This window comes from Somniosus microcephalus, unplaced genomic scaffold, assembly GCF_052327205.1.
Source record: "Somniosus microcephalus isolate GS21.2 unplaced genomic scaffold, FLI_Smic_1.0 unresolved_chr4, whole genome shotgun sequence".
Lineage (NCBI taxonomy): Eukaryota > Metazoa > Chordata > Chondrichthyes > Squaliformes > Somniosidae > Somniosus > Somniosus microcephalus.
Window position 1 is genome coordinate 34,741,062 of NW_028225182.1, and position 12,081 is coordinate 34,753,142.

The 12,081-nt window shown below is 50.4% G+C and overlaps 1 protein-coding gene across 3 annotated transcripts in view; it reads right to left on the bottom strand.

The window, feature by feature from the left end:
* Positions 1-10,480: 10,480 nt before the first annotated feature.
* The window catches only part of LOC147090504 (Y-box-binding protein 2-A-like), a 31,572-nt gene continuing 29,971 nt past the window's right edge, over positions 10,481-12,081 (bottom strand). For 2 of the 3 annotated variants that reach the window (XM_085977280.1, XM_085977278.1), the window contains 2 exons: positions 11,867-11,978; positions 10,481-10,871 (listed from right to left, as the gene is read on the bottom strand). In XM_085977280.1, the coding sequence (XP_085833406.1) occupies positions 11,901-11,978 (78 nt within the window). In that variant the 3' untranslated portion in view covers positions 10,481-10,871; positions 11,867-11,900. Of the gene's footprint in view, positions 10,873-11,866; positions 11,979-12,081 lie in introns of all 3 variants that reach the window. The other variant, XM_085977279.1, reaches the window with a different exon arrangement.

Below are 12,081 nucleotides of genomic sequence, written 5' to 3' on the forward strand. Positions count from 1 at the left end.
GAGAGAGTGACCAAGTGAGAGAGAGAGTGACCGAGAGAGAGACCAAGTGAGTGAGAGAGAGACCAAGTGAGTGAGAGAGTGACCGAGAGAGTGAGAGAGTGATTGAGAGAGAGTGACCGAGAGAGGGAGGGAGAGAGTGACCGAGAGAGAGAGTGACCAAGTGAGTGAGTGACCGAGAGAGAGAGAGAGTGACTGAGAGAGAGAGTGACCGAGAGAGAGAGTGACTGAGAGAGAGAGAGAGTGACTGAGAGAGAGAGTGACCGAGAGAGAGAGTGACTGAGAGAGAGAGTGACCGAGAGAGGGAGAGAGAGAGTGACCAAGTGAGAGTGACCAAGTGAGAGTGACCAAGTGAGAGTGACCAAGTGAGTGAGCAAGACCATGAGAGAGTAACCGAGAGAGAGCAAGCAAGAGTGAGCGAGAAAGTGTGAGAGAGAGAGCGTTTTAGAGGACAAAGAAGCAGGTGAGAGATAGAGTGAGTGAACGAGGGAGAGAGAGAGCGAACGTGAGAGAGAGAGCATTTTAGAGGAGAAGGGAGCAGGAAGCAGGTGAGAGAGTGAGAGTGCCCGAGAGTGAGTGATCGAATGAGCGAGAGAACGTGAGAGTGCCCGAGAGTGAGTGATCGAATGAGCGAGAGAACGTGAGCGAGAGAGTGAGAATGCCCGAGAGTGAGTGATCGAATGAGCGAGAGAACGTGAGCGAGAAAGTGAGAGTGCCCGAGAGTGAGTGATCGAATGAGCGAGAAAACGTGAGCGAGAACGTGAGAGTGCCCGAGAGTGAGTGATCGAATGAGCGAGAGAACGTGAGCGAGAAAGTGAGAGTGCCCGAGAGTGAGTGATCGAATGAGCGAGAGAACGTGAGCGAGAGAGTGAGAATGCCCGAGAGTGAGTGATCGAATGAGCGAGAGAACGTGAGCGAGAAAGTGAGAGTGCCCGAGAGTGAGTGATCGAATGAGCGAGAGAACGTGAGCGAGAACGTGAGAGTGCCCGAGAGTGAGTGATCGAATGAGCGAGAGAACGTGAGCGAGAGAGTGAGAGTGCCCGAGAGTGAGTGATCGAATGAGCGAGAGAACGTGAGCGAGAAAGTGAGAGTGCCCGAGAGTGAGTGATCGAATGAGCGAGAGAACGTGAGCGAGAGAGTGAGAGTGCCCGAGAGTGAGTGATCGAATGAGCGAGAGAACGTGAGCGAGAACGTGAGAGTGCCCGAGAGTGAGTGATCGAATGAGCGAGAGAACGTGAGCGAGAACGTGAGAGTGCCCGAGAGTGAGTGATCGAATGAGCGAGAGAACGTGAGCGAGAAAGCATGAGAGCGAACGAGAGCGAGAACGTGAGAGTGACCGAGAGAGCGTGAAAGAGTGAACGAGAGCGCATGAGAGTGAGTGGGGGAGAGCGAGAGGGCACGCTGTAATCTGGTTCTGTTTGTTGAGATCCTTTTCCAGGAAAAAAACCAAAATGTCACGAAAAAATGGCAGCCGTCCCTCTTAAAGGAGCCACACACCTCACACTGTGGAGTTATTTGCCAGCCCCACTAGACCGCCCACCACCAACACCATCTCCAGACAGCTTTCTCTTTAAGTGAATTGGAAGGTGTAGTAGGCCCGAGGCTTTGAGCTACAGGCGAAAGACGTCTGCACCTTTGTGGGGACCAGGCCCCACTCCCTCGCCCCCTCACCCCCTAATCCAGCTTTAAACGGGATGGTTCGGTTGCATAGTATTTACAGCACAGAAACAGGCCATTCGGCCCAACTGGTCCGTGCCGGTGTTTATGCTCCACACGAGCCTCCTCCCACCCCTTTCATCTCACCCCATCAACATAACCTTCTATTCCTTTCTCCCTCAGGTGTTTATCCAGCTTCCCCTTAAATGTATCTCTGCTGTTCGCCTCAACTACTCCCTGTGGTGGCGAGTTCCACATTCTCACCACTCTCTGGGTCAAGAAGTTTCTCCTGAATTCCCTGTTGGATTTATTGGTGGCTATCTTATATTTATGGCCCCTAGTTTTGGTTTATGACCCCTGGTTGTTGGAGCCCAGTATTAATCCGGATTTGGGGGGGTCAGTCTTCCCAAGGACCAACATGTCAGCATTCTCCCACTAGTGTTCCGAAGGAGTGGAATCATCCACTGGCAGGTCAAGTGGCATAGGCCATGGGCACCTGGGCTGCCGGAACAGGAGGAGGCCATTCAGCCCCTCGAGCCTGTTCCGCCATTCAATTCGGTCATGGCTGATCTGTGACCTAACTCCATATACCCGCCTTTGGCCCATATCCCTTAATACCTTTGGTTAACAGAAAGCTATCAATCTCAGATTTAAAATTAATAATTGATCTAGCATCGTTTGCGGAAGAGAGTTCCAAACTTCTACCTCCCTTTGTGTGTAGAAGTGTTTCCTAATTTCACTCCTGAAAGGTCTGGCTCTAATGTTTAGGCTATGCTCCCCTAGTCCTAGACTCCCCAACCAGCGGAAATAGTTTCTCTCTCTCTACCCTATCTGTTCCCCTTAATATCTTGAAAACTTCGATCAGATCACCCCTTAACCTTCTAAATTCCAGGGAATTCAACCCTAGTTTGTGTAATCTCTCCTCGTAACTTAACCCTTGGAGTCCGGGTATCATTCTGGTAAACCTACGCTGCACTCCCTCCCAAGGCCAATATATCCTTCCTGAGGTGTGATGCCCAGAACTGAACGCGGAACTCCAGGTGTGGGCTAACCAGGTGAAGCTGAAAGAGAGTCTTAGTAGACTTGACGTTCAACTGGTCCAGCCAGTGCAGTAATCAACAAAGGCCATGGTGATATTGAACTCCCATCGCCAAGACGGCGGAATACAAGGCACAGGAAACGGGGATCACGCTGGATGAGGCTCTGATCAGGCCGCACCTTGACCACTACGTCCAGCTCTGGTCCCCGAGGCACAAGGGTGGTATTCAACTACTGGAGGCAGTGCTTCAAAGAGCCACGAGGTCGATCTCCAGTGTCGGCAGGGGTGGGGGGGGGGCGGTTTCTGAATGATGCGGAGAGACTTGGGCTATTGATCCTGGAACGCAGAGGTGGTCTCACAGAGGGATGCAGCAACAACAACTTGCATTTATATAGCGCCTTTAAGCCGTCCCAAGGCGCTTCACAGGAGCGATTATCAGACAAAATTTGACATCGAGCCACATGAGATATTCGGGTCAGGCGACCAAAACCTTGGTCAAAGAGGTAAGTGTTAAGGTGCGTCTTAAATGATGAGAGGGAGAGGCGGAGAGGTTTAGGGAGGGAATTCCAGAGCTTGGGGCCCAGGCGGCTGAAGGCACGGCCGCCAGTGGTGGAGCGATGGAAATCGAGGATGCGCAAGAGGCCAGAATTGGAGGAGCGCCGAGATCTCATAGTCATAGGGTTATACAGCACAGAAAGAGGCCCTTCGGCCCATCGTGTCCACGCCGGCCATCAAGCCCTGAGGAGGGTCGTAGGGCTGGAGGAGGTTACAGAGATAGTGGGTGGAGCGGGGGGGGGGGGTGTAGAACACGAGTAATATGGAAAAGGAAACTGTGGATTGTTACTCCAAACTAAACTGAGGCAGGAGGTCAAGGTGGATCGGAGTCAAACCGGGCAATGGCAAGCTCAGGGCTAGAGCCAGGCAGTGATCAAAACATGGAGTGGACTCCGGCAGTAGGGGAATGGAGTCAGAAACCCCCGGAGGTGGTCTTGGAGACAGTCGTATGCTGGTGACGGGATTGTAGGTTTTCTAATGGGCCGAGTGGCCTCCCAATTCATCCGTAGGTGTCTTGTGAGGCCAAAGTCCGTTTGTGTTTTTGATTCAAGTTCGGAGGAGACCAAGGGTGTGAGGGTGGCTGCCAGGTTAGTTCGACTGACGAGGCAAATCTCTTCCATGATCTGTGCTGTGGACTTTGCCCCTTTTTTCCAAAAATACGCAGCGCGCGCTCACTCAGAAAATCACCATTCCCCCTCAACATGTGGCGGAAAGTCGATTCCGGGCTGAGGACGAGATGGGGGGGGGGGGGCTTGCCAGCGAAGCCTCACGCACCTGAATAGCCAACCACTGCTCACTTTCTGGAGACTCGCGTGAAGAGTGGCTGTCATTTCCCCCTCAGTAGGATGTAACCCTAATGAGAGTCAGGGCCAGCAAGAGGAGGTGGGGGGGTGGCAATGCGAAGGAGAATCTCTCTTGGCCGCCTCCTGTTCCAGTGTTTCCGATAGAGGGAGGAGAATGTGGAACTGAAGTCACAGCCCGGCCTTGGGCAAATAGAACAAATTCCAGGCATTCTTACCAGCAGTAAGGCTACAGAAATAGGGTGTGACAGGAGACCAGGCCGGTCAAAAAGACAATGAGTTGATCATGCAGTGATCGAGAGGGTGGAGTTGTTCAAAGAGTTTGTGCACTTCCATCATAGATTCATCCCCACAGCCCCGCCTCTTACAGGGATCATTTCCCTACCACAGCCAGAAAAATATATAATTCTCCACACTGCACCAGTTTCTCATGATAGGATTTGAACAGCCCCTTCCAGCTCAAATTGTTTAATTAAATGGAATGGAAATGTGGTGTGTGACATTAGTAGTCAGGCTTTGGCCTACAAGCCTCTGGTGTGTGACATTACTAGTCAGGCTTCTGCCTACAAGCATCTGGTGTTCAACACTAATAGTAAGGCATTGGCCTACAAGCCTCTGGTGTGTGACATTAGTAGTCAGGCTTCGGCCTACAAGCATCTGGTGTTCAACACTAATAGTAAGGCATCGGCCTACAAGCCTCTGGTGTGTGACATTAGTAGACAGGCTTCGGCCTACAAGCATCTGGCATTCGACACTAGGAGTAAGGCGTCAGCCTACACGTATGTGGTGTGCAACATTAGTAGTCAGGCTTCGGTCTACACGCATCTGGCGTTCGACACTAGGAGTAAGGCATCGGCCTACACGTATCTGGTGTGTGACATTAATAGTCAGGCTTTGACCTACAAGCATCTGGTGTTCGACACCAGGAGTAAGGCTTCAGCCTACACGTATCTGGTGTGTGACATTAATAGTCAGGCTTCGGCCTACAAGTCTCTGGTGTGTGACATTAGTAGTCAGGCTTCGGCCTACAAGCATCTGGTGTTCGACACTAGCAGTAAAGCTTCGGCCTAAATGTATCTGGGGTGCAACATTAGCAGTCAGGCTTTAGCCTATTGATTGCGGAGGCAAATTTTTTTTTTAAATCTTTAAACCTCATGATTTTTAATCGTTGTAATTCATCCCACCTCCCCTTACAGAAGGCACCGACTCTCGTTGGGTCACAGTTCCACAGGCACTGAATGACCTCCAATACGTTGCCCATGTGGCCAATCCGTGTGGGTGACAATGAGCATCAGCCCAAAGCTGCCCTCAGATGCCTTGAACACACACAGACACGCACTTTCCAAACCCCCTCCCAGATTGCCCCGGAGTCTCCCGCAATAGAAAGTCAATCTCCTTTAAGCGAGCAACCCAGCAGGAAGAAACCTGCGCCAATTTTCTAATTACAACATGGCACCAGAATTGCAAAATAAAGTTTAAACCAACCTCATTTTACTTTCAAGGATTGTAGGCAGGCTGGCAGCACCAGGATGCACTGCGCTCTAACCAGGAAATGGACAGTGTGGTTTCTGGAGCGCAAAAGCTCCTGGCCAATTGCCGAGAAGGTAGCTGTGTCGGGCGACCAATAGAAACATAGAAAGAGAAAAATAGGAGCAGGAGTAGGCCATTCGAGCCTGCTCCGCCATTCAATATCATGGCTGATCCTCTATCTCAATACCATATTCCCACTCTCTCCCCATACCCCTTGATGCCTTTTGTGTCTAGAAATCTATCTATCTCCTTCTTAAATATATTCAGTGACTTGGCCGCCACAGCCTTCTGTGGTAGAGAATTCCACAGGTTCACCACCCTCTGAGTGAAGAAATTTCTCCTCATCTCAGTCGTAAATGTCCTACCCCGTATCCTGAGACTGTGACCCCTCGTTCTAGACCCCCCCCCCCCCAGCCAGGGGAAACATCCTCCCTGCATCCAGTCTGTCTAGCCGTGTCAGAATTTTATATGTTTCAACGAGATCCCCTCTCATTCTTCTAAACTCTAGTGAATTCAGGCCTAGTCGACCCAATCTCTCCTCATACGACAGTCCTGCCATCCCAGGAATCAGTCTGGTGAACCTTCGCTGCTCTCCCTCCATGGTCAGTATATCCTTTCTTAGGTAAGGAGACCAAAACTGCACACAGTACTCCAGGTGTGGTCTCACCAAGGCCCTGTATAACTGTAGTAAGACATCCTTGCTCCTGTACTCAAATCCTCTTGCAATGAAGGCCAACATACCATTTGCCTTCCTAACTGCTTGCTGCACCTGCATGTTTGCTTTCAGTGACTGGTGTACAAGGACACCCAGGCCCCCCGGTCCTTCAACATTTCCCAATCTATCACCATTTAAACAATACTCTGCCTTTCTGTTTTATCTGCCCGAAGTGGATAAATTCACATTTATCCACGTTATACTGCATCTGCCCACTCACTCAACTTGTCTAAATCGCCTTGAATGGCACGGGGTGGGTTCAGGGCCAGAGGTGGATAGTGATCAGGAGCAGGAACCCTGGCTGAATGAGTTTTTTTTTATTAAATGTTGCCCCTTTCCTCAATCCCACTGTTGAGAAAAAAGAAATCAGGCTTCGAAAACACGACACTGCCCTGTGTGGTAGATCTAGCTACTGCCTTGGTGAACTCCTACCCAGAAAGCTGACCAGTTCATTGCCTTGAGCTTCGTTGGAACAGCAGAGGAGGTCGAGGGCAGAGAGGCGAGAGCGGGAGTGGGACAGAGAATTAAAATGACAGGCGACCGGACACTCAGGGTCACGCTTGCGGACTGAACGGAGGCGTTCCGCAAAGCCATCACCCAATTGGGGCTTGGTCGCCCCACTGTTGAGGGCAAGTGAAGGCAAATCGCTGTCTCACCTGGAAGGAGTGTTTGGGGCCCTGGCACGGTGGCAAAAGGGCAGATATTGCATCTCCTGTATTTGCAGGGGAAGGTGCCGTGAGGAGGACAGCAAGCGTTGGGGATGATGTCAGAAGGAACAGTCGCTTCGGAATGCTGACAGGGGAGGGAAGAGGAAGGTGATCGGTGGGCGTGCACAGAGTCGATCACTAGAATGGAGACAGAGAAGTCGAGGAAGGGAAGAGTCAGAGATGGAAGATGCAACCTAAAGCTGCACTCATCCAGGTCAGTGGAGAGTATGCCATCATACCCTTGACTTGTGCCTTGTAGATGGTGGAAAGGCTTTGGGAAGTCAGTTGAGACACTGGCTGCAGGATACCCAGCCTCTGACCTGCTCTTGTAGCCACAGTATTTACGTGGCTGGTCCAGTTAAGTTTCTGGTCAATGGCGATCCCCAGGATGTCAATGGCAGTGGGAATTGGACAATGGTTGTGCCCTTGAATGTCATGGGGTGGTTGTGCCCTTGAATGTCATGGGGAGGTTAAGAGTCTCTCTCTCATTGGGGAGAGTCACTGCCTGGCACTTGTGTGGCACAAATATTACTTGCCATTTATCAGCCCAAGCCTAGATATTGTCCAGGTCTTGCTGCACGTGGCCATGGCCTGCTTCATTATCTGCAGAGTTGTGAATGAAACGGAACACTGTGCAATCGCCAGCAAACATCCCCACTTCGGACCTTATCTGATCGCCATTGACTTCAGTTTTACAATGGCTCGCCACCTCACCTGCAGAGTAACACATTTGCCAACCCCGATGTCCCATCTGTACTGAAACATTGGCAATAGGTTTCAGTATGCAACACCACCACCTGGTGTCAGAGCACGATACTACAACACTACTTGAAAACGGCCACATTCAAAGCCCGATTTTCACCCTGAATAAAACCTCAGTTGCGAAAATTCTGTTGTATCGTTTTTTAAAAATTGTACAGTGAAGATGTCCATTGCCTGGGTTTTGTTCCATTGGAAGGAATCTTTGTTCATTTTACGCTCATCATTCTGCTGGGGTGTGCCATGGCTCAGTGGGTCGCACTCACTCTCTCTCGCACCCGAGTCCGAAGGTTGTGGGTTCGTAGTCCAACTCCAGAGACTGGAGCGCAAAATCCAAGCCTACACTAGCAGTGCCAGTGCTGAGTGAGTACTGCACTGTGGGAGATGCCCTCTTTCAGAGAAAACGTTAAACCGAGGCCTCAGCTGCTCTCAGGTGCGAAATACAGATTCCACGGCCATCATTTCTAAAGAGCAGCAAGGAGGGGGAAGTTCTCCCCTGTGCACTGGCTAATATTTAGCCCTCAGCTAACATCACTGAAACCGATGATCTGGTCATTTTCTCATTGTGGTTTGTGGGAGCTTGCTGTGCGCAATTTTGGCTGCTGCGTTTCCTACATTACGACAGTGACTACGCTTCCAAAAGTACTTTGTTGGCTGTAAATCGCTTTGGGACATCCCGAGGTTGTGAAAGGCGCTATAGAAATGTACGGTATTCCTTTATCGTTTGGGGGCAAAGGCTCTTGGTCTTGTCCCAGTGAGGTCTTGCGTTTGCTTGCTGGTCTTGTGCAGGGCGGTCTGCAATTAGCCTCAGCGCGCCGGTGTGTGAGGGAGGGAAAGGACTGGGAAAAATAATTACCCACTGTTCCAGCTCCTGGGTGCACTGTCACTGCTGGAGAGCAAAAGACAGGTGCATGGATTTGCTATCTTGCTCAGTTGTGAGACTAGTCTCTCATCGCTGCAGGAGTTCCTCAGGGCAGTGTCCTCGACCCAACCATCTTCAGCTGCTTCATCAATGACTTCCCCTCCACCATAAGGTCCAAAATGGGGATGTTTGCTGATGATTGCACAGTGTTCCGTGCCTGTCGCAACTCCTCAGATAACGAAGCAGTCCATGCCCACATGCAGCAAGACCTGAACAATATTCAGGCTTAGGCCATTTGTGCCACACAAGTGCCAGGCACTGACCACCTCCAACAAGAGAGTCCAACCACTGCCCCTTGACATTCAACGGCATTACCATCACATCCCCCACCAACATCCCAGGGGTCACCATTAGCCAGAAACTTAACTGGACCAGCCACATAAATACTGTGGCTACTCACCTCCCGACTCCCCAAAGCCTTTCCACCGTCTACAAGGCACAAGTCAGGAGTGTGCTGGAACACACTCGATTGCCAGACCAGGGTTCACATGCCTAGATGAGGACTACACTCTACTGCCACCACACTAGCCTGCAGCAGGCCCGTCTACATTCACATGAGGAATAATCGCTTGGACGAGGCTAGAGGAGGAAATGGCATAAATACATTCTCAGGACCACGCTCAACAATCTCTTCAAGGAGTAGGGGATGGTAAAAAACAGTAGCGGGGGTGAGGGACTTCAGTTATGTGGAGAGACTGGGATGGTTTTCCTTAAGATTTAATAGGCTTTCAAAAGTATGAAGGTTTGAGCACTTAAGGTGAAACTGTTTCCACAGGCAGGAGGGTCGGTAACCAGAGGACACAGATTTAAGATAATTGGCAAAAGAACCAGAGCGGGAGATGAGTGTTTTTTTTTATATAAAGTGCAGCGAGTTGTTGTGATCTGGAATGCACTGTCTGAAAGGGCTGTAGAAACAGATTCAATAGTAACTTTCAAAAAAGGGGAATGTAATAAATACTTGAAAAGGAAAAAAAAAATTGGGAAATAAGGGAGAACATAAGGAATAGGAGCAGGAGTTGGCCATTCGGCCCCTCGAGCCTGCTCCGCCATTCAATAAGATCACGGCTGATCATCGACCTCAACTCCACTTTCCCGCCCCATCTCCATATCCCTTGATTCCAAAAATCTATCGATGTCGGCCTTGAATATACTCAACGACTCAGCATTCACAGGCCTCTGGGGCAGAGAATTCCAAAGATTCACCACCCTCCGAGTGAAGAAATTCTTCATCTTAAATGGCCGACCCCTTATCCTGAGACTGTGCCCCCTAGTTCTCGGCACTCCAGCCAGGGGAAACAACCTCTCAGCATCTACCCTGTCAATCCCCCCCCTCAGAATCTTGTATGTTTCAATGAGATCACCTCTCATTCTTCTAAACTCCAGAGAGTATCGGCCCATTCTACACAATCTCTCCTCATAGGACAACCCTCTAATCCCAGGAATCAATCTAGGTGAACCTTTGTTGCACCGCCTCCAAGGCAAGAATATCCTTCCTTAGATGAGACCAGAACCGTGCACAGTACTCCAGGTGTGGTCTCACCAAGGCCCTGTACAGTTGATGTACATGCAGCAGCTAGCGTGGATCAGTGGGTTGCACGCTCGCGCGAGTCAGAAGGTCGTGGGTTTGAGTCCCGCGCCAGAGGCTTGGGCCCATAATCCACACCCTCATGGTTGAGGACAACAATGTCGTGAAAGACTGGGGAACAATGGGATAAGCTCTTTCAAAGAGCCGAATGGCCTCCCGCCTGTTGCTGTGCGAGCCCCCCGCCAAGCCAAATGAACGGATGCAGGACACAAGGCAGCTGCTGACGATCTTCAGGAAGCCGTTTTATTGTTGCACATGACCCCAAATCAGCACATTTGGTAAAGTAAAACCAGAAACACGTGTAAACTCAGCGCACAGGGCGGAGATTCTCCGGGACAAGCGCCACGCGTACAAAAATACAAAAAAAACTCTCGACGAAGGGGTGGGGGTGGGGGAGGGAAAAAAAGACAAATATTCCACAAAAAAAAAGTAAAAATAAAAATCTGATAAGTCCAAAAACTCCCCATCTTCATTTGGGATTTTGTTTTTATATATATTAATATATATATAAATCTAAAGGGTCACACAATATATAGGGGCTCTTCAGTTTGCTCTGCCCCTTCCCCACAAGTCCATGAACTTCATGTGCAATTAGCAAAAAGATTCCTGCAGCAGAAAAAAAAAAGTTAATTAGAACCAGTCACCGAGCTCCATCAAAAGCATCGACTGCAACACCTACTGGCATTTATATAGCGCCTTTAACGTAGTAAAACGCCGCCAAGACATTTCACGGTAGCGTTATCAAACAAAAGCCAACAGAACCGAAGGAGGAGATATTGGGACGGGCGACCAAAAGCTTGGTCAAAGAGGTAGGTTGACAGAGAGACAGGCGGCGGAGAGGTTTAGGGAGGGAATTCCAGAGCTTGGGGCCCAGCTGGCTGAAGGCGCGGCCGCCAATGATGAAGCGACGGAAATGGGCGATGCTCAAGAGGCCAGAATTGGAGGAGCGCAGCGATCTCGGACGGTTGTAGGAAGTTAGAGATTTTGGAGGGGGGGGGGGGGGGGGGGCCAAGGTGGAAGAGGCCATGGAGGGATTTGAAAACAAGGAGGAGAATCTTAAATTTGAGACATTGGTGGACCAGGAGCCAACAGTGATCACAGAGGGGTGATGGGTGAAATGGGACTTGGTGCGAATTTTGACAAAAAAAGGCAGAAGGCCAGCCAGCCAGGAGCGCATTGGAATAGTCAAGTCTAGAGGTAACAAAGGCATGGATGAGGGCTTCAGCAGCAGATGGGCCAAGGCAGGGCTGAAGACGGGCGACGTTCTACCGGTCTTGGTGATGGGAGAGGGTATGCAGTGGGAAGCTCAGCTCAGGGCCAACAAGGGTGCCAAGATTGCAGACAGTCTGGTTCAGCCTCAGACAGGGGAGGGGGATGGAGTCGGTGGCTCGGGAAGGGAGTTTGTGGCAGGGACCGAAGACAACGGCTCCAGCCTACCCGATATTTAATTGGTGGAAATTTCTGCTCATCCAATACTGGGAGAAAGCAGAGCAAAAGCACTCCGATTCCAAACAGCTTAGAAAACAGGCAACTACTCCGTGCCGTACCTACCCCAGTCTCCTGGGAAAACCCAGCTCCCTCTTTCCCCTCAAGACACTTGCCTTTTTTTTTTTTTTTAAACCCAGTGCGTTCGGTTCAGATGTTGCTTTCTTCTTTCTCTGGTTGAGCGGTGGCGGCCATGACAGGCTGGTCTGTGACGGGATCTACCATTTTCTGCATGGGGGGGGGGGGGGGGGGGGAGAAAAGAGAAGACAAGAAAAATTAAACTTTCAACATCAAATGCTACCTGACTGAACACACAGGAGAGAGAGGGGAA